This window comes from Penicillium canescens (genome assembly GCF_028828765.1).
Source record: "Penicillium canescens strain IBT 15451 chromosome Unknown utg000002l_segment0_segment0, whole genome shotgun sequence".
Classification (NCBI taxonomy): Eukaryota; Fungi; Ascomycota; class Eurotiomycetes; order Eurotiales; family Aspergillaceae; genus Penicillium; species Penicillium canescens.
The window spans coordinates 2,326,401-2,345,492 of NW_026703964.1; the positions used below are offsets into that span (position 1 = coordinate 2,326,401).

At 49.0% G+C, this 19,092-nt stretch overlaps 7 protein-coding genes across 7 annotated transcripts; 4 read left to right on the plus strand and 3 right to left on the minus strand.

Annotated features, from left to right (window-relative positions):
* Positions 1-1,414: 1,414 nt before the first annotated feature.
* Positions 1,415-3,718, minus strand: N7446_002082 (putative hydrolase; the record flags this gene model as incomplete). Its single annotated transcript, XM_058510831.1, has 8 exons — positions 1,415-1,715; positions 1,768-1,898; positions 1,949-2,089; positions 2,146-2,361; positions 2,415-2,821; positions 2,876-3,060; positions 3,113-3,329; positions 3,382-3,718. The coding sequence occupies 8 exons, from the start codon at positions 3,716-3,718 to the stop codon at positions 1,415-1,417; spliced, it is 1,935 nt and encodes a 644-aa protein (XP_058376367.1).
* A 2,228-nt stretch (positions 3,719-5,946) lies between these two features.
* On the plus strand, positions 5,947-6,749 carry N7446_002083 (uncharacterized protein; the record flags this gene model as incomplete). The annotated part of the gene is made up of 2 exons (XM_058510832.1): positions 5,947-5,977; positions 6,037-6,749. The coding sequence occupies 2 exons, from the start codon at positions 5,947-5,949 to the stop codon at positions 6,747-6,749; spliced, it is 744 nt and encodes a 247-aa protein (XP_058376368.1).
* Positions 6,750-7,941: 1,192 nt separating this feature from the next.
* Positions 7,942-9,188, plus strand: N7446_002084 (fungal specific transcription factor domain-containing protein; the record flags this gene model as incomplete). The annotated part of the gene is made up of 2 exons (XM_058510833.1): positions 7,942-8,091; positions 8,142-9,188. 2 exons carry the CDS (start codon positions 7,942-7,944, stop codon positions 9,186-9,188), a joined length of 1,197 nt encoding a protein of 398 aa, XP_058376369.1.
* Positions 9,189-9,790: 602 nt separating this feature from the next.
* On the minus strand, positions 9,791-11,777 carry N7446_002085 (fungal specific transcription factor domain-containing protein; the record flags this gene model as incomplete). Its single annotated transcript, XM_058510834.1, has 2 exons — positions 9,791-9,855; positions 9,908-11,777. 2 exons carry the CDS (start codon positions 11,775-11,777, stop codon positions 9,791-9,793), a joined length of 1,935 nt encoding a protein of 644 aa, XP_058376370.1.
* A 2,108-nt stretch (positions 11,778-13,885) lies between these two features.
* N7446_002086 (putative GPI-anchored cell surface glycoprotein) lies at positions 13,886-15,733 on the minus strand (the record flags this gene model as incomplete). Its single annotated transcript, XM_058510835.1, has 1 exon — positions 13,886-15,733. The coding sequence occupies one exon, from the start codon at positions 15,731-15,733 to the stop codon at positions 13,886-13,888; it is 1,848 nt and encodes a 615-aa protein (XP_058376371.1).
* A 490-nt stretch (positions 15,734-16,223) lies between these two features.
* Positions 16,224-17,248, plus strand: N7446_002087 (putative oligosaccharyltransferase subunit ribophorin II; the record flags this gene model as incomplete). Its single annotated transcript, XM_058510836.1, has 4 exons — positions 16,224-16,369; positions 16,424-16,622; positions 16,670-16,954; positions 17,009-17,248. The coding sequence occupies 4 exons, from the start codon at positions 16,224-16,226 to the stop codon at positions 17,246-17,248; spliced, it is 870 nt and encodes a 289-aa protein (XP_058376372.1).
* Positions 17,249-17,754: 506 nt separating this feature from the next.
* On the plus strand, positions 17,755-18,502 carry N7446_002088 (uncharacterized protein; the record flags this gene model as incomplete). Its single annotated transcript, XM_058510837.1, has 2 exons — positions 17,755-18,010; positions 18,117-18,502. 2 exons carry the CDS (start codon positions 17,755-17,757, stop codon positions 18,500-18,502), a joined length of 642 nt encoding a protein of 213 aa, XP_058376373.1.
* Between the last annotated feature and the right edge of the window lie 590 nt (positions 18,503-19,092).

Genomic DNA, 19,092 nt, shown 5'->3' on the forward strand with positions numbered 1-19,092 from the left:
CATAGACGAGCAAACTTGAAACAAGCGACTTGGGATGTCCACATGGGAACGCGGAGATTAAGTTCTTGCTTCTTAGAGGCTGTGTCCTCCTTCATCTATAGACATGCGCTTTGGTCACGTTTTACATCGACGACATGGCATCTTCAATGCGACCTATCTGATCGTTAGCTGTCAACTGTCTGCCAGCGCAGCAAAATAAATTATGCAATACTCGTATGTCGCTCTCGTTTACTGGTCTGGCCATGCCCTCCGTACTCCGCTACGGTCCCAACGGTCTGGCGTAGGACCCGATATGAAGTGGATTCCGTTCGGAGCCGACGGGTTTGCGGGCTTCGGGTTACTATTCATGATATACATAGAATGGATATGCACGACAGTCGTCATGAACCGATGCTTGATTGGAACTAAATCTCTCAACAAACTGGTTCTATTGCAACGCCTAGCAAGATTCGATCCCCTCAGAACCTGTCTTCCAGAAATTAACTTAATGAATCAAACCGTTGACCGAGTGGGCCTTCGGACAAAAGCCTTGGATGCAGAACAATAGCAGGGATTAATCGGAGCTAAACGATAATGGGCGGTTCTAAAGAGTGATAGTCTCATAAAATCAGGGAACACTTGCATAAGGGGCACGCTAGAACACGGAGAACATGCCTACCGTCTATCCCGCAGGAATTGGATCGATCATATGGAACTGTGTATCCGTAGGTCGAGTCGGCGTCGTGTGATCGCATGGCATGATACTAAATTCGGGTGGGTTTTCCGGCCGGTGGAGATGGCCTGATCAATGGGGCTGTTCCTATTGAAAATATTATTAAAATAGGCAGAGACAGAGAAATTTTTCCTTCGGAGCAAAAAGGGTAAAAGGAGAAAAGGTCGAATCTTGAATTTGGATCTTGATGTTGGCCAAGTTTGATAGATCATCACAAATTTCCGCATTCGTTCTTTTTTTCCCTTCCGTTCGGCTTAACCTGAGACGCTTCTCAAACAGCCGCGCTAGGCGATCACTGCCACCTTCGTAGCCAGTCCCTCTCCTGTGGTCTAAAATTAAGGGTTTTAATCTTGTTTTCACGGCTTTCCGTGCCACGTCGTCAAAGGCGTCCGTGAATATGTCATGCTAAGCAATATATTTGACTTTCCGGGGAGATTTGACAGCGGGAAGGAAGTTGAGAAGTGCCGAGTGTCAGAGCCAGTCAAGTCATTGCTGACCCCTATTTGGATCGAAGAAAAGTGACCAGTGCATCGCGGGAAATGTGACTTTGGAGCTTAATATAAGCAACCTTGGATGACAGGTCTACTTTAGAATTTATAGCATTCAGTTTGTGTTTCAGAGAAAAGAGCCAATATATGTTATGTACTCGTCACATTGATCCCTACCATGCCGGTTGGCACGGCCTTTCAGTAAATATATTCCCTACAAGATTGCCGTGGTCGCATTGCTACGTGCTGCGGCGGCATCGTAAAGTGCCTTAATATCCGCCTGCCACTGCTTCTCGTCGGTTCTAGCCAATCGCCGGTCATAGGTGATGAGGCCGTTGACCTCGCCCTCGACATCGGTAGTCTGGGTCCAGACTCCCCCACTGCATGAGAAGAGACGGATCTGGTCTTCAAGCTCGCCAAGGAGAATGTGACTACGATAGTTCCAGGCCTCGATGGTAGTGTCAATTTCATAGGTTCTGTTGATGCTGTCAATGGCAGCCTGGTTCTTCCAGAGACTATAGATAGAAGTTAGTGTGGAGAACTAAGCGAGGAAACTGGTATACTCACTGTTCAATGGAGACGTTATTTCCAATGCCACCAAATTCACCCTGGAACCCAATGCGGCTAGGATCAAAGGGACTCGAGTCTGCGGAGTAGAATGGCGTGCCACATTGTGGGTTTGCATAGTGGTGGTTGTCCTATATCTCAATCAGCCATGTGTGACATGTTCCATGGCAAGGATACTGACGCTAAAGTCTCCAGCACCGTGATCGTGCCAGCCAGTAGTTGAGTCCACAAGACGAGTAGGGTCCAGCTGTCTGACTCGATCGGTCAGTTCGAACTCGGGATAGTAGTTTGTGATCTGGCCCCAGCCCTCGTTGTATATGACCTGTGAAACAATCCCTGTTAGCTCTAGCCCCTGCATAAAAGGAAGTTTCAACTTACCCATGTGGCAATACTGGGAAAACTCTTGAACTGGTTAACCAGGACGTCCAACTGCCGGGCAAACTCTGCTTGTTGCTTCTCGTCCGGAAGAATGGGGACCGATCTGCAGTTTTCCACGGTCTTGGATTGTGACGGCCGCAATGATGGCATATCCTGGATTACAAGGAGACCGAGCTCATCACATGCCTGGTAGAACAGCTCGGGCTCGACTTTGATCTGCGAAAGTGTGAGTATAAGCCCGGAAGACAACATAGGGCGATATAACTTACATGCTTGCGGACCATGTTGAAACCCAGCTTCTTAAGCACCTGGAGATCATACACCATTGCTTCACGGGTTGGAGGAGTATACAATCCATCTGGCCAGTAGCCCTGATCCAGGGTGCCAAACATGAAGATGAATTCTCCATTCAGCAGGGGCCGCTCAATACCATCAATCTTGCCGCGGGAAATTGTGCGGAAGCCGGTGTAGCTCTCCACTTCATCTTTGTCCAACTTGACGGTCACATTGTACAAGTTAGGTGAGTCAGGAGACCAGAGCTTAGGCGAAGGCACAGTGAATTGGAAGGGCTTATTGGTCGGACCATTGTGAGTGGCAAGGACCTTCCCATCTTTGTGCACCGTAACCTCCGCTTCAGCGGAAGCATCCTTTGCTGAGCTGTGCACAGTTATGTTGACTATTTATCGTCAGAATCATCTAAGCCTCTCTTATACCGACTTTGGATACTCACCTTGTCCGTCCATGTTACCGTCGATATCCAACTGCGTAATATGGTTTGCAGGGGCAGCTTCTAGCCAAACAGTTTGCCAGATGCCACTGCACGGCGTGTAAAAGATGTGACTTGGCCTAAGAGTCTGCTTTCCAATGGGAATTACATAGTCACCATCATCTGTGGGATCATGAACGAAGACAAGCCTGCAATTTGAGTCAGATGCATTGATCGCCTTTTAGATTTAGCTGTACTCACAGTTCATTTTGCTTGTCAAACACCAGGTGCTCTGTAACATCCAAAGCAAAGCGGAAGTATCCACCACGGTGGAAACCTGCCCTTTTACCGTTGACAAATACTGTGGCTTCATAGTCTACGGCGCCAAAGTTGAGAAGCACCTGCTCGCCCTTCCAGGAGGAAGATACCTCGAAAGAGGTAGAGAACCACGAGTATAAAGCCCAATCAGATTGGACTCCTGCGCATTTTGTTAGATTCAGATGATGACATGGCTAACATGAAAGACATACCAGACAATCCGCTCTCAAGACACGATGGGATCAACACATCCTGTGCAAGTTCCTGTCCAAAGGGTGGATTCTGAACTGCATTCAGACCGGAAGCATTCTGGTATTTCCACACGCCATTAAGATTCTTCCATTCAGACCGTTGTAACAGCGGACGAGGATATTCAGGCCAAGGCTCAGTGCCGACCTTGTCTGTCCACGGTGTGGTCAAAGGAGGCTCCTTCAGAGCATAACCTGCACTGCGTGCCTTGTTCGCATGGTGTTTACTACCCTCGCTACCAGGAAGGGCTAGACCAGTGGCCACCAGCAACGAAAACACAACACCCCGAGCTAAATGCATGCTGATCAGAGATACGAAGATCAACAGGCGTGCAGGCACACAACAGAAAAAGCGAAGATCTTCGGAATAAAAGGGTCACATTCTCAGCATAATTGGGCCCATGCCAGAGTTTAAATACGTCTGACCTGCGCACGCGGGATGTTCAGATGGCACTATGTTTCCCTGCATACGGACAACAAAAGGGAATCGGTCCTCAGACCCCTGTACTCGACCGAGTGGCATCGTCGAAGGTACATGTGCATGTATTAGCATGCTCACTTGGCAGAAATGTCTCCACAAGGGCTGATCAACCCCGCAGGGAGAAGCCCAAGCATTCCGAATTAAGACAGCAAAGAACTCAGTTGGGACTTAATGCCGGATTGCAGGAAGCATCGGTGTCTGCTTGGCGTGGTTGGCAGTTATGCAGATGCCAAGAATGGAAGGGATGGCAATGATGTCGACCTACATATAGTGAGCTCACAGCCCATGAAATCAGAAACTGCATATAGAGAGATGTTCGAGCTGCGGATTAGACGGTAAACAAACCAGAATTTCCAAGATTATCCATATGCACAATAGTACATCGGTGGTTATACGGCTAAACCCCGAGTCCGTGACCAGGAACCGACAAATCACAACTGCGATGGTATGCAGCGGAGTATTTCTTGCCAGCGAATCACTATTCCTTCTCTGCCTTTCTTTTGCTCACGCGATGGAATGCTGGATCAGTCCTCAAGATTTGCGGAGAATCATTGGCGATCGCAATAGACTCGCGACAGCCGATCCATCTTTACCATAGACATACATCACCCGTGTAAAAACACCAGTGCTTTTGTCTCATCCACGAACTGACATGTAGCTTGCCTGCATGTCTGACTTCAGTCTAAGAATGAGGTCACCAAGCAAGAAATGAACTGACTATGCATCTAGTTCCACCTTGCAGGGATCGCGAATCGAGGTCCAATCCCTTGCGTCCAAGTTGCATGGCACAAGGGTCCCTCCCTTCTCTGGGGTATTAACCGGATAATCTAAGTATTATTGTCATGATAGAATTATTAATACTATTAGCCCAAGGCCTAAAATCGCGCCATTCCGCTATTTAAAACTGACGTGGTAATTTGATGTTCCATTCAAGTTGTTCTAGCTCTCAATATAAGAATCCGAGCGGCCCTCTTCCCCCTCAGAGGCGGACTTGGCGCGACGATCACTTCAATGCGATTGGTGAGTGGTTGGCTGGTTTTTTGGGCTTAGGGATGCTCCGCCCTGCCCTTCCCCGCGTGAGATATGGCGGGGCCTATGTTCCGCGGAGCTGTTCCAATCAGATGGAGTGGATTTCGATAGTCGGATATATTTCCAAGGTTGTGTTAAAAAAAAAGAATGAGATGGTTAGTCGGTGTGGCTTCTTTCTGAAATCTTCTCAGGGGTTTCGTCGAGCTACGTTCGGGTCGCTTTTCGATGCTTTAAGGGTTGTTTGTTTAATGTATTCAACCTTTGCTGCGCAGAAATTGATTCACGGCCATCTAACAGTACACGTACTTCCCTTTTTTAAGTCTACCCTCACTTTGGTGCTGGCTGAATGCGTTGAGCCGCAACGTACTGCGCTTGTAGATATATCAGCAACTCGGTTCTATTGAGATCATCTGGATGTAGTTGACTTCCTTCAGGAAGGTGTAGTGCTAAGCATTGCACTCGGCCCACTTTGTCGGTAGCATGGATCGTTAGAAAACTGATATTTTTAAACTTGCTTATCTTCGGGAGTTCAACCTTCAAGGGAATAGATATTCCTCGGTCTCAGTCGCTCCTCTTGTGAATATGGTGAGAGGATCTTATTGTTTGCCGAAATAAACCTATTTGTGGATTTGTTTTCTCCTGGGAACTCAGCCTCCTGATATGCCTAAGGCCATAAAGCTGCGCCCTTATCAAATAGCTTACAGAACATAGCAGGATTCTTTGCCAGTTTTAGATCTATCATCGGAGTCTTGAGGTGAGCTCGGTCGGGTGTTCCGGTAATGCCGAGACGGCGATAGAGGGCTTATATCCGGTTTTGCGTAACATGATTCTGTCTGGGTAACTCAACGAGGGAAACCGCAATTGAAGCAATTGGGTTGAATCTTGATATAGACGGACTTAACAATCGTAATGTCCATGTTGAACCCTGGAAGGCCGATTTGACGCTCTGGGTTTGCGTATATAAATATGTTGATGGCACCCAATACGATCCCAGCCGATATACAATACACAACAGCAGAATGTCTGAATCTAAGATCATCCTCATCACAGGTAAGACAACAATCCCAACGAAGTCCCCAGTCGTCAACCACCGAACTCACCTTATCCAGGCGCTAACTCAGGCGTCGGTTATGCAACAACCCAAGTCCTAGCTCAACACCCAAACCACCACATAATCATGGCCTGCCGAGACCCGAAAAAGGGTGAAAAAGCCCTCTCTGAAATTCAAAGCACCGGCATAAAAGGCACTCTCTCCGTCCTCCACCTAGACATCGAAGACGACACCTCAATCGCCAAAGGCGTGGGCAAAGTAGCCCAAGACTACGGCCGAGTAGACGTATTCATGAGCAACGCCGGAACAGCCGCACCAGAAAGCAGCGGGCGCGAAAAGCTAACCAAGATCTTCTCGACAAACGTCATCGGCGCAATGCTGGTCACGGAAGCCTTTCTCCCGCTCCTACTTAAATCCTCCAAGCCTTGTATCATCCAGGTCTCCAGTGGCTTGGGCTCATTGTCCAAGGCGACAGACCCCGGCTGTCCGCACTATGCTGCGCCTTGGGATGAGTATCGTATGAGTAAGGCTGCGCTCAATATGATGACTGTTCAGATGCATAAGCGGCTGCAAGGCCAGGTGCGCGTCTTTGCATTTTGTCCTGGGTTAGTTAGGTCTAACTTGAGGGGTGAAACTGAGGCTGCTGTTAGTGCGCAGGGTAGAGCCGGGGATCCATTGGAGTCTGGACTGGGTATTTTGGGGATTGTTACGGGAGAAAGGGATGGGGACGTTGGCTGCTTTGTTCATAAGGATGGTTGTTGGAAGTGGTAGAGGGACCTTGTGGTTTTGAGAGGAAGATTTGGAAAAGTAATACAAAGCTATTGTATTTCTAGTAGTTTCATATAGCTTTGACCGTGTGTTTCCGGGGTAAATTGACATTCGATTGCTCCCCTTTGTGATTGGTTGCTTAAGTGCCGGTGGAAGTTCCGTATACATCCGGTGGAGGTTTTCGTCCACTCACCGCAACTTACCGGCAGCCTTAAGTCCAGACTCAACCATAAACATATCGAATAGCCAATTAATAGTCAGATCAGCTGCCTCTCCCCGGAAAAAAGCGGGGTGTGCGGATCCGTCATCCCTCCATGTGGGCGGATGCACCGGGGGTGTTTCTCGTGTTTCTCGTGTCATTTTTGTTCATATTGAGAGCAAATCCGCAACGCATTAGGCAGCGCAAAGGACACTTGTAAGAGCCATATTGACTATCGATATGAAGCAAGTTACTCAACGAGCATCACAGGCGTGTACTGAGTGCAGACGATCGAAGCTTCGGTGCGAAACAGATCAAATCTCACGAGTTTGTCGCAGGTGTCAGTCGAGCGCATCTCACTGCTGCATCTCCAAAGACCCAAGGTAGATATTACCCCGAGTCTAGAAAAAGAGAACGCCGAAGCGAATAGTTCAGCGCTAATGCCCTGAACAACAGAGCTAAGAAGCAATTGCGGTCCGTGCCAATGAATGTGGCATCCTCTTTTAGTACCCTTGTCCAGGCCTTCTCTAATACCGAGGATGTGGATCATGTGGACATGTGTGGTGTAGTTGATCTAGGTAGGATATACCACTAAAAGTTACAGAAAGGCTTGAATAGATATTGACACCCTTAGATGCCTTTTCCCAGTTCATCACACCGGGCAGCAAGCCCTTATCCGATGGACCACATATGACTCTTACACACAATGTTCCTCAAACATATCCACTAGACAGCTATCTGACGACAATAAACGAACTTCTCTCACCACGAACACCGGACCTCGTTCTCGGGGAACAGAACCAGCCATTGGAGTTACAAAGAACATTTGACTTGCGGCCTCCACATCTTTCTGAAGAGGATTATGAATACTTGATGTTAAAAGGGGCGCTGAGGATTGTTCCAATTGAGCTCCGCAATCAGTTGCTTGGGGCATACATCAAATATGTCCATCCTTTACTTCCAATCATTGATTTACAGTGGTTCTTGTGCAGAGCCATGGTCGAGGATGAGTCCAAGTTCAACAGTCCACTTCTTCATCAGGCTGTCATGCTGGCTGGAAGTGCTTTCATTGCACAGGAAGTTGCCATCGGAGCCGGGTTCTCTTCGCGAAAAGCATTGAGAAGGACACTATTCGAGAGGGCCAAAGTGAGTAATTATCGCATGGAATGGCAAACATCAGACTCATGTCCTCTCAGCTCCTTTATGAGTTCGAAACCGAAAACGACGCATATACCCAAATCCAAGCGCTATTACTCATGACGCATTGGCATGGAAGTGATGTTGGCCACAAAGACCCAATCTACTGGTTTGATCTCGCCTATTCGACAGCAGAGCGTGTTGGTCTTCTCGGAAGTCTAGAGCTGGGAAGTTTCTCCCACAAGCACAGGCTATGGTGGTGTCTCTATGTTCGCGACCGTATTTTATCTCTTGGCTTCCGTCGCCCGTTACGGATCCCCAATAGCGATGTCACAATGTCGCTGTTGGAGTCGACGAAGTACTATTCCTCTGAGCTATATCATGAACTCGTTCTTCTCATGCTGGGAGAAGCCTCTGCTATGCTCAAGTGGGAGAATCAAGAGCGGATGATGCTCCTATTTATCCAGGAGATCAAGCTCGCCCACTGCGTTGGAGTAATCGTGGAGTATTTTTATCACGACTTATGGACGCATTCACCATCAGGAGAACCCGTGTATAGCCTTGTTCCCAAGCCAGAGATATCACAAGAAGCCATAGGTAGCTGTGAACAGCTTCTCAAAACTTGGATGCAGAACCTGCCTCCCCTGGCACATTACTTCCCCCCTTCGCTAATGTGTGATCTACACCCCGAGTCTACAGAACTTGTTCTCTTGGTTCACCAGGCTTTCTTGTATCTCCTCCATCTTAGTGCAATGTCAATTCTCTATATAGCCGCATCAAAAGGGGGAGACGAACTCGACCACACTGCCATGCCGGAGATGAGAGGCTTGACATCTCAAGTCAATGAAACCCTCAGCGAGCTACATGACTGTAGCATGCTGCATTTACTCCCTGGAAGTGCTGTCACCATTATTGGAATTATTCTCGAGGCCAGTCTTCCCGACCTCAAGGTCTCGGACAAGATCGTGAGGCAGCAGGCTATGTCGAATTTGTACGCTTGCGAAGAAGCGGCGGGGCATCTACTGCAGACATATCCCGCTGCGGAAATTGTTATTTCGAAAGTCCAGAATGCTCGTGGGCATCTTTTGGGTTTGGTTACGACGTGATGGAGAAAGGAAAAAGTGGATTTTAGCATATACAGAATGAACTGAATGAATATGTAATTTAGGATAATGCTTTCAATATTACATTTGTGCTCTACGACCAAGTGGGAGATTAAGGAAATGTTTGTGTTTGCACTGCTCTGACGATGGAGACTGGACAAAGAAGTTTTCGTACAGATATATAACCCCATTGTGTCATTTTTCGGGATTGGTAAATCCTAATGGAATAAGAACACGCCAAACAGAACATCTGAAAATTTGAAGTAAACGATAATGACCTCAAGTTACCAAAGTAGGTAGCAGAGTCCACGAACATATTTGTGGGCAGATCACGTTCGTTGACGCTCCTACACATCGGAAATAATTATCACAACTACTTCAACAATGAACCTAGCATCTTTCTGCTTCTGGCTGGCTGTTGCCATTGCTGCTTCAGTTCTGATTCTAGCATTGAGCCCTATCCTTGTTTTGATGATACCCATTCTGCTCATCCTTGTTATTGAAGCCGGCCTCCAAGCTCTTGAATTCCTGCGTTATTTACACCCATTTATACAATGAGTCCACGGTGACTTGCTTTCTTCTCCCTTGAATTCATGGTATCTCACTCAAGGAAAGGTTCGTCCCCAGTTCCAAGCACTACTCTGGTCATCCGGTATCAGGTTGAACATTACTGTAACGTGTCAGTGAGGCTAACGTGTGTTTTGGAAGATAGCTGGACTCACGTTCTCCAAAGGCGCCGAAGGTATCGTCGAGTTGTTCGAAGATGTTTGCGGAGGGGCATTCCGAGGGTTCGAAAGATGGTTGGATTGTCATATTTGCCAGCCCACCAGGCTGGTGAATCTGTTCGAAGCTACCTGTGCACTTTTTTGGATGCCGTGGTCCCCCACTTGTTGACATTGGGAGAAGGCTGGATGATGTATTTTGGCAAGAGGATGACTGAGGCACGGGATGATCGAGCGGTACTTGTTGTATAGTCGAATTCACGCTACTGTCAGGCACATCTCTTGAAGAACTTGGTCCTCCTCTCAAAGCACTAGACATCTCCCGCTCAATGGTTACCTTGAGTAATTCCGTCAGGAGCTGTGCGGTTTGCTTGGCTATCCGGTTGTGTGGACCGAATGCTGTGCTTGCATGAATGATGCGCATTACACCGGTCTTGGCCTCATGTGCTATGGCAGAGAAGGGTTGGCTGGTTGGTGAGATGCAAAGAATGACTCCTGCAGTAAATTGCTGCAAAGAAGCAAAAGATTCAGCAAAGTGGTGCTTGAACTGGAGGACCGGAATGCGTGATATTCGAAGTGCTGCTGTGGTAGCCGTTCTCAAGGATCGACAGATTGCGTTAACCACATATTGCGAACACGCACTTGTAATTTTCTGTTCCAAAAGAGGCCGGCAGGCTTGTATTAGAGCCCCATCATATGTTAGTTGAAGACAAGCTGCCTGAAGAACGATGATCTCTGCCTGGGCTTTTGCGCGTGGAGGTAAATTCTCAATTTGCTGGTGAAATCGCTCAAGCCTATTGTTGTGGCTCCAAACCTCGAAGTCGAACAGTCGAGGAACTGTTTTTCGCCAGCGGATCAATTGTTCCTCAGAGTCTTGTGAAGCTTCTGCAATGCACTGTAGATCCTCTTCCATTTTTTCCTTTCTCAATTGAAGACGCCGAAAGCGGGAAAGGATATATCGAATGATGTTGTAAATTTCATATTTTGCTGCGAAAAAGCCAGCTGTCGTCGTTTGCCTCATATCGTCCGGTATACATTCATTATTGAGCAATATTGGATCGATCATCAAATCATCCATATCTTTCAATGAATGCAAAGCGACTAGCCCCGTATCAATAGAGGAAGGGCGTCCATAAATAACAGACGTGAATGTGTCACCAACAATCGCGTGATTCCAGCACCGAGAGCGAATCTCATCCATCACAATATCATCACACCGGGATGACTTTGTATAAAGATCGAGAGCGTAGGCAGATCGCACTGCCATACCGGAGACCGTCCATGCAATACTCGGCGAATTATGATAGACATAATAAGAGGACATCAAGAAGCAGACCTGGACTGCTTCAACCCGACAGTCGATCGAGATATCAAGCAGATGTATCCGTATCTCATTTATTAACTCGTGCATAAGCTTTGTCCCGTCGATTGAGTAATGTCGTAGTAATTCATGCCCTCTCCAACTTTGATCTGGTAGCACACACTGCAAACCGATCATGGCCACTGCTAGAACAGCCATGGTGGAACTCAGATCTTGACGCCTCCATGAGGTTCTAGATAGAATCCTGCGCGCTGTCTGTTGAAAGGAGGGCTCGTGAAACAGCATGATGAACCATTGCATTCGATCAAAATAGGCGTCAATCAAGGCTAGCATCACATCCTCAGGGGGTAGCTCGACCTCTGTTAGATGCCATAATGAATTGTCTAAGGTAGGGGCCCCTGTGTCGCCCGGAATCGATGCACCGGTGAGGGTTCGACCGGCTTCTTCTTCATTGAAGACACGTCTGGCAAAATCGATCGTGGAAGCATTGGCGCCAGACTGTGGCTTTTGGAGAATGCTCGGGATAGGAAGTTGAGCTCTCTGTAGCATATGTTTCGACTACCACTGAGGCCAGAGGAGTGGCGGGAGAGCCTACGGATATCGCCGGTGCGATTGATTTGTGCACCCCAGAGGACTTGTGCAAATCTCCGCCTCCATTTCGCCTGCGAGCTCGTCGCGCCGCCCGCTGGGATGTCTCACAGTCATGCCCAGCCCGAGTGCACAGCACACAAGGCCGAGAACTATCACACTACATATCTAGTCAGAAACAAAAAAATGGATTTGGCGGTGCCTGAAGTCATTTGCCCACCTTGAGCTTTTGCCGGCGGCATCTGTCGCATGCTCGCGATGTGCGGGGTGGCTTGTGAGCGAGACCAGGAGAATCCCGCCCCATGGACATTTGCATTGGACTTACGCTCTGAGCCCCTGGTATTGATGTCGAATTCTGGAGGGCCAGGGTTACAGAGCTGGGGTCCGCAGATCACTTCGGGGGGATTGCCGAATAACCGCGGGGAACCGAAACCCTCGGACTACAAGTCTGTCATTCTCTGCAAATTTGAATATTATTTGAGAACATGTATTATCGAGTATTCCGGTTTGGTTTGTCGTAAAGCATGCATTTTCGTCTTCAGTGAAAAGAGGATAAATACATTATTCTGCTTCATTGACTCCTGTGAAGTTATGAAATCCGAGTGTCTGCATTGAGCAAAACAACTAGCCGTTAGACAGTAGTGACATTGTGACAAGGAACTTCCGATATGGCTTTGAAGTGCCAATCACATCTAGAATAAGCTTGCAAAGACATGATATGACCAGAATGGCCTAACATCTTAACAGCGTTCAGATCACCAAGTATGGCAAAGGACACCCAAAGGTGCCCTTAAAATTTCTCAATCCACTCGCGCTGGTCTTTTTGGGGATAAAATGGAAGCTTTGAGGTGATTGCAATAAAGGCTATGTCATGGTTTGTGATACTTGTTTCATTTCACTTCATTTGGGATTCCCGCTAGAATTACCAACTACGATGATTGTTGCCGCAATGTATGCAAAGAAGGCTTGTCGCCAGAGAAGCCAGCTAGCAATCCATATCTCAAGGAGGGAAACCCATGGTGTCGTGGAAGACCTTCAAGCTACTAATTATTCGCTCCACGTCCGTTCCCGTCAAGAAAACAGCAGTGATGTCTTCCAGATAGGCTGCCCGGTCAACTTGGAAAGAATATAGCTCGCACGAAGAGTACGGACCATTTTGCTCTACAGCGGCTTAGAGCTGAATGCATGTTTGGTTGGATTTTTGGCCAGTGAGATAAGGTGCGGACATGACAGTAGCAGAGAAATAGCGGCCGTAGACTCGCAAAGATAATATCTTCTAACTGAAACCTGAAATAAAAAGACGACAGCTGGTGTCAACTCGCGGTCCAAGCAACTGATCCAGGACAACTCAAGACGGGCGCCAGAGATCCTGGGTGGTAGAAAGCCACAGATAGACCTTCCTCCTTCCTTATCCCTAATCCGATGGCATGAAATCCTTCATATGGTCTTGACCCGGGCCCCTTCGCAGATGAATGCGCGCCATGAGTATCCTGTCATTCACTAGACGTAGCAACCATACTTCATGAACTTTCGTCTTCATTCCTTCGATATCAACAACTTCTTGACCAGGGAGCTGTTTTTACAGTATCTGAACAAGATGAACGTTTACGAGATGAATAGCTGCCAGGTGTCAGGGTTGGCCTAGGAAGTGATAGGTCATATAGGGGCCGGGCGAGGCGTAATTAAAATGCCACGTAGTAAAGGTCTCAAGGTCGAATCGAGCAAATAGATACGGAAGACTGTGGAAGTAAGCGCCACGTTAGCAATATCTGAAAGCACCATTTACTTAAACAGCGACATGCATTACGAGGAGTAAGCGTAAGCTGACTGGGAAGTAAAAAACTGGAAACAACTGGACGAAATGTCGAATTCCATTCCCATGGAATGAACGCCATGGTATGCTCCTGCTAATCATACATGCTTGAACGCCCGCTAGTCGTGATCGTACAAAAATTAAGAAAAAAACAAGAAGGGAAAAATAAGAGTGAAAGCCAAGATACGCCAGTTGTATTGACCTCCGGGTATGTTTCACGACCATGATAGTCGTCGCTCTTGCTCCTAGTAGTGCCTCATTTCCCCTTGGCTGGGCCGCGACGACGGCGCTTTGGGGTCCGCGCGGAGGAAGGCGCGGGCGAGGGGGCGGACGAGGGGGAATGCACGGTGGGGGTATCCTCTGTGTTGGAGAACGGGTCATCTCCCTTGATTTCAGCCTCAGGTGCGGGCTTCAGTGTTAGACGGATCCGCTGCACCTTGGGCTTTACATCTTCGGTAGCAGGCTTGGCAGCGGGGGCGACCTGACGTGACTGAGACTGGGTTTTCGTCGCATATTTCGGAGGGGAAGAGGCTGCGGGAGCAGGAGTAGGAGCAATAGCAGGGTCAGTAGCAGCGGCAGGGCCGGGTTCAGTCTGGCGACGGCGACGCTTTGACTTGCGTTCACCGTTATCGAGAGTCGCGCCCCGGTTAGTCGTATCTGCGGCTGCAGTCTGACGACGCTTGCGCGTGTTGCGAGGCTTGCGAGTAGTAGTTGCTGGGGCGATAACGCGGGTTTCCTGGGGGCGGGATAGGACTTTGGCCTTTTCCTCGTCCACGTTCTCTGACCGGAAAGGTGACTGCGAGCCGACGGGGAGGTTGCGGGACCCGATGAGTGGCGGGTAGCCGCGTGCGCAGTCGTTGTCGCCCTGTTGATCCGTCCGAGCACGCACAGGAGGGTAGGGCAGGTTCTCATCCCCGTAGGTGTGCAGTGAGCGATAAAGATGGCAGTCTTCGGGGATCAGAGAGACTTCTTCGGCTTTGTCGTTGACGTAGCCAGTCTCGATCCATCCGTCGCTGCTCGTTTTGGTGTCTGACTGCTTTTCGAAGCCCAATATACCCGGAGTGTCAGTGAATATAGCTGCGGGAGTTGAGGTGGTAGACGTTGAGACGACAGAAGTTTCCGGGACAACGGTTTCTGGAACGAGGGACTCTGGAACGCTTTCATCGCCAGTCTTGGACGAAGGGATATCGTCAGCAGACGCAGTGGTTCCGTACTTCTCCTCGTGGCTGTGTTGATAGTATTCGTCTCGTCTCTCTTTGATGAATTCTTCAACGTCCACATTAATTGGAAGAATAAACTCAGGGTTTAGGGCCTCAAGAGTGAGCTCAAACAGCACCTTGCCAGTGGATTTAACGTCAATATCGCTGCCGATCAAGATCATATCATTCTGAGTCTTCGAATTCGCCATGCGCTTTGACGTGCGAGTTTTCTTGGCGCTTTTCTTGAAGACATTATGTTTTGCAGGCTTTGAGAGGGAAGCGGGCTTTTCCCCGATCGGAGTAGATGCTTTCGCATTCTTGCGAGGCTTTCTTTTGACTGATTCCAGAGATTCAAGGGCCCTGATTGTAGGCTTGCGCACCCGCGATGAGTTCCGCATGTCGGACGCACTGGTGGGGCTGGATGGACCGTCCGCTGTTCCTTCTGATCCGAGGGCGCCGAAGTATTGATCGTTGGTCCAGCCGGTGCTACCGATACCCTCCAGAGGGTCAAAGTCGGAGTGATCATTCTTTGGTGTTTCAAGAGCAGCTGTCCTTCTGGTCCGCCGACTGCCCTGGCTGGCCGGGGTATCTATGGTTGGTGTATAGACGGTTGACAAACGAGAAGGACGGGTCTGAAATCCTCGCCGGCGTGCGGATGGAGTTTCTGGGACCTCAGCCAGTGAGCGAGAACTAGTCGCAGTAGGTTTAGGGTTGTAGAAACGAATGTTGATAGAAGTCTCTTCGGGCGAGGCGGGTGTAAGGTTCAGTGTTTTGGGTGGGTTGCTGGTTTCAGTAGGGCTTTTTTGAGGAGGAGGAACCCGCGGTGAGCGCCGAGAAGGTGTAAGAGTAGGCGTTTTATTGATGCGCGCCGGCATCGATTTACGCTGACCCTTTTTTGGAGGCATCGTGATTTAATGCTAAACGTCCGGGATTGGTCAGTCAAGTTATTCATGCGGATACGACATGCAGTAAACAGAGCGACTGGGAAGTATATAAAAACAGCTGAGGGATGTTCACAGCAGCTAGAGTGGGTGAGGGGAGTATATGGGGGGTCAGGTGTAGGCCGACGTCAGAAGGACCGTCAGGAAGGGGACAAGGGGATTAGGGCCCGACATATCGGGGGAAAACTCACGGGACCAGAGGTGCACCCATCCGCAGTAATGAGATTAAAGGTTCATTAACGGCGCTAAAAGTATAACGATGGGACGAATGTGTGGCGGGAGTGAAATAACGGTGATGGAGGGTGTTGAGGTCGAGCAGAAAAGAAATTAGGGCTACGGTTGATCGGCGCTTATCGGCTTCAGACTGTCCGCCTTATTCTGCAACTCCCTCTTCCTCCTCTATAGCTTCAGCTTTCACTGCAACTTCTTTTGCTTTGCCTTTCTTTCTTTCACAATGCATCTGTGGCAGGCCACTGTTCCATTCTGCCTACTGGCTGCTGCCGCCCTGCCGGGCGCCGCTGCGTCGGCTTGGGGCTTTACTGATGCCACCGTGGCCGTTCAACGCAAAGGCGCTGGTGTCAATGGAGGCTTCAAGGAGCAGTATGTCTCTCAATCCGATCAAACAGACGAATGCTAACATTGCATTTGACATAGGCTCGCTTCCTCCAAGCCGCTCTCCAAGCCCGTTTCAATTGTTGACGCTGATACCTTACGCGTCACCTTGACAGCTCAAGAAGGAAGCTCCCCGAAGCGCCCCCACCAAGCTTTCCTTCTGCTGAAGGATGCCCATACTGGATTGGATATTTCCTATCCGTTTACTGTCAAGGAAAATGGCAAGTCAAGAGTGGAATTGGTATGCGACTCCGAAACATCGCAAGTGACGCAGCTGACGGCTCCCAGACCAAGAAAGACCTGCCAATCCAATTTCTCTCCCTCCCCGAGCCAGTTGATGCCCGTGTGGTAATTGGCGGATTTGGTACATCGGATGCATATGACAGCTCTGTATTCCGATTGTCAATTGATCGCAACCCCGAACTAGCCGTGCCGACCGTCGAGACCGAGCGTTATGGCAAGAAGCCCGAGATCCACCACATCTTCAAGGATTCTCCGTCTAACCCACCCATTGTCATAACTCTGGCCTTTGTCGCCATGGTCGGCGCTGCTCTCCCAGTTCTTGCTGGCTTGGTAAGACGCCTTCTTTTGCGGTGGTATAAACAACAGCTAATCCATTACCTCTAGTGGCTCCTTCTCGGTGCCAACGTCAGCCACCTTCCCACTGCTTTCAAGTCCGCCCCTCTCCCTCACGCCGTATTCCTCGGATCATTGGTCGCCTTCGAGGGAATCTTCTTCCTCTACTACACCTCCTGGAACTTGTTCCAGATTCTCCCCGCCGTGGCTGCTGTCGGTGCTGTTGCATTCGTCAGTGGAAGCCGCGCATTGGGCGAGGTGCAGGGTCGCCGCCTTGCTGGTCTCCGTTAAACTTCTAGAATGTCTGGAAAGTCTGAGCCCTAGTCCCGGTTCTTTATCTGCGAAGCATACTGCATGGATATCAGGGCTCATGCAGTATTGTATCTTAGATATGATGATATGCCAGTGTGTTTCTGCAAAAGCAAGCCTCTACAGCAATATAAGAGCGAGACAAACCTTTGGATTTATCCCTATTTCAATCTATCTGTAGTACATTTCTTCCGGTATAGCTTCGAAGTCGGCATTCGGCTCATACGCCGGGGCATTTGCGCCAATGCACTCCCCTATGCGTCGCTTTCAATTCATGATGTTAAGCACCAAAGACCTAAGCAGCGATACTTCATCTTGACCATTTGCAATCCAGTAAACCCACCGGAAAACAAAATGTTTGTTGATTATATTTTGACGTCACCTTAGTGGCAGATCAAATGCCAAGGCGACCTCCGCGATTTTTCCCCGACCTCCGTCGCAAAAAAAGGCTTCGACCTTCAACAACACCCTACGCCTCAACATTCACAATGGGTTCCGCTGCTTCAAAGCCCGCCAAGTCAGCGGCATCTGCTGCCGCACGCCGACAGTATCCCAAGAAAGCGGCTCCTCCACCGACGGGACAGCGCAAAGCTCCTCAGGAAGCAAAAGCAGCAACCACACCGAAGCCTACGACTGCAGCACCCAACCTTGAATACACTCCCTCAACTCCTCGCACACCTACTCCTTCGTCTCAAGGGCCGACATATCACTCCAAGGAGCCACCGTCCAGTGTAAAATCTGATGGTATGTCTAGTCCACGCAATCCTTCCAGCATCCAAACGTCTATCGCGCCCTTCGCAACAGTTGAACCACCGATATCATCAGAAAAAAGCTAATCATTTCCTCCCAGCCATCGACATGGACGGCCGAGACCCCGACTTCGCCGCCTCCCTCCGCTCAATCGGCCCCGTCAACCCAGTCCCAACATACTCAAACTCAAGCACCGTCAGCCGCCCCGGCCCAATGCAAACGATCTTCCCTCAGTCCTCGAACCCAGCCCTGCTAGTTGTCAATGCCCGCCAAAGACTCAACAAGCTTGCGGAAGAAGAGGCCGAGTCGTTTGGGGTTGCCGGTCATCCTGGCCGGCAATTTCTGGATGCGCTGACTATCCAGCAGGTCTTGGCTATGCGCGATAAGCAAGGTATGCCTCGGAGACAGATTGAGAAGTTCTTGGGTCTTAAAAGTGGGGTTGTGGATCGGTTAGGGAATGATGAGATTGTGTCGCGCATTGCATGAACTTGGGTCTTGTTAGGACTCTTGTGGTTTAGCGGTGTTTTGGGGGTCATCTGCTTGGCGTCATTTGTTGGTGTTTTATATCATCTTGGTTTTGCTATCCCTACTCATAAGATATCATACTTTCGATCTATATGTTGGTTTTTCTCAAGTGCCTGCCAGCGTACTTGGTATACATTATACCTATACCCACAATTTTCTTCTTGTAGTTGTATTCAGTGGTACGCGATGCATTCAAAGCAGATTCGAATTTGCTAAGCAAACATGAGATTAAATTTGATCTGGTGTCCCTTTCAATTTATGGATAGCTTAATCGTAGGACAGATTCAATGTCATACAAAACATGCTAAGGTCACACCATATACAAGCTACAGCCAGCAGGGATTGAGCATCTACATAACGCTGCTCTTTTTTTGAAAATTTCCTGCTCCTACCCTGATCATGAATCAGCACAAATAGCAGTCTGATGTATACTCCAGCGGTAATTGCGGGCATTGCGGGAATTGCCGCGGAAAGCAGAATCACGCCCTTCCAAACCCTACAATGGTCTGACTCACTATCTGATAAATTAGAGAGACACGGTTGGAGGATTG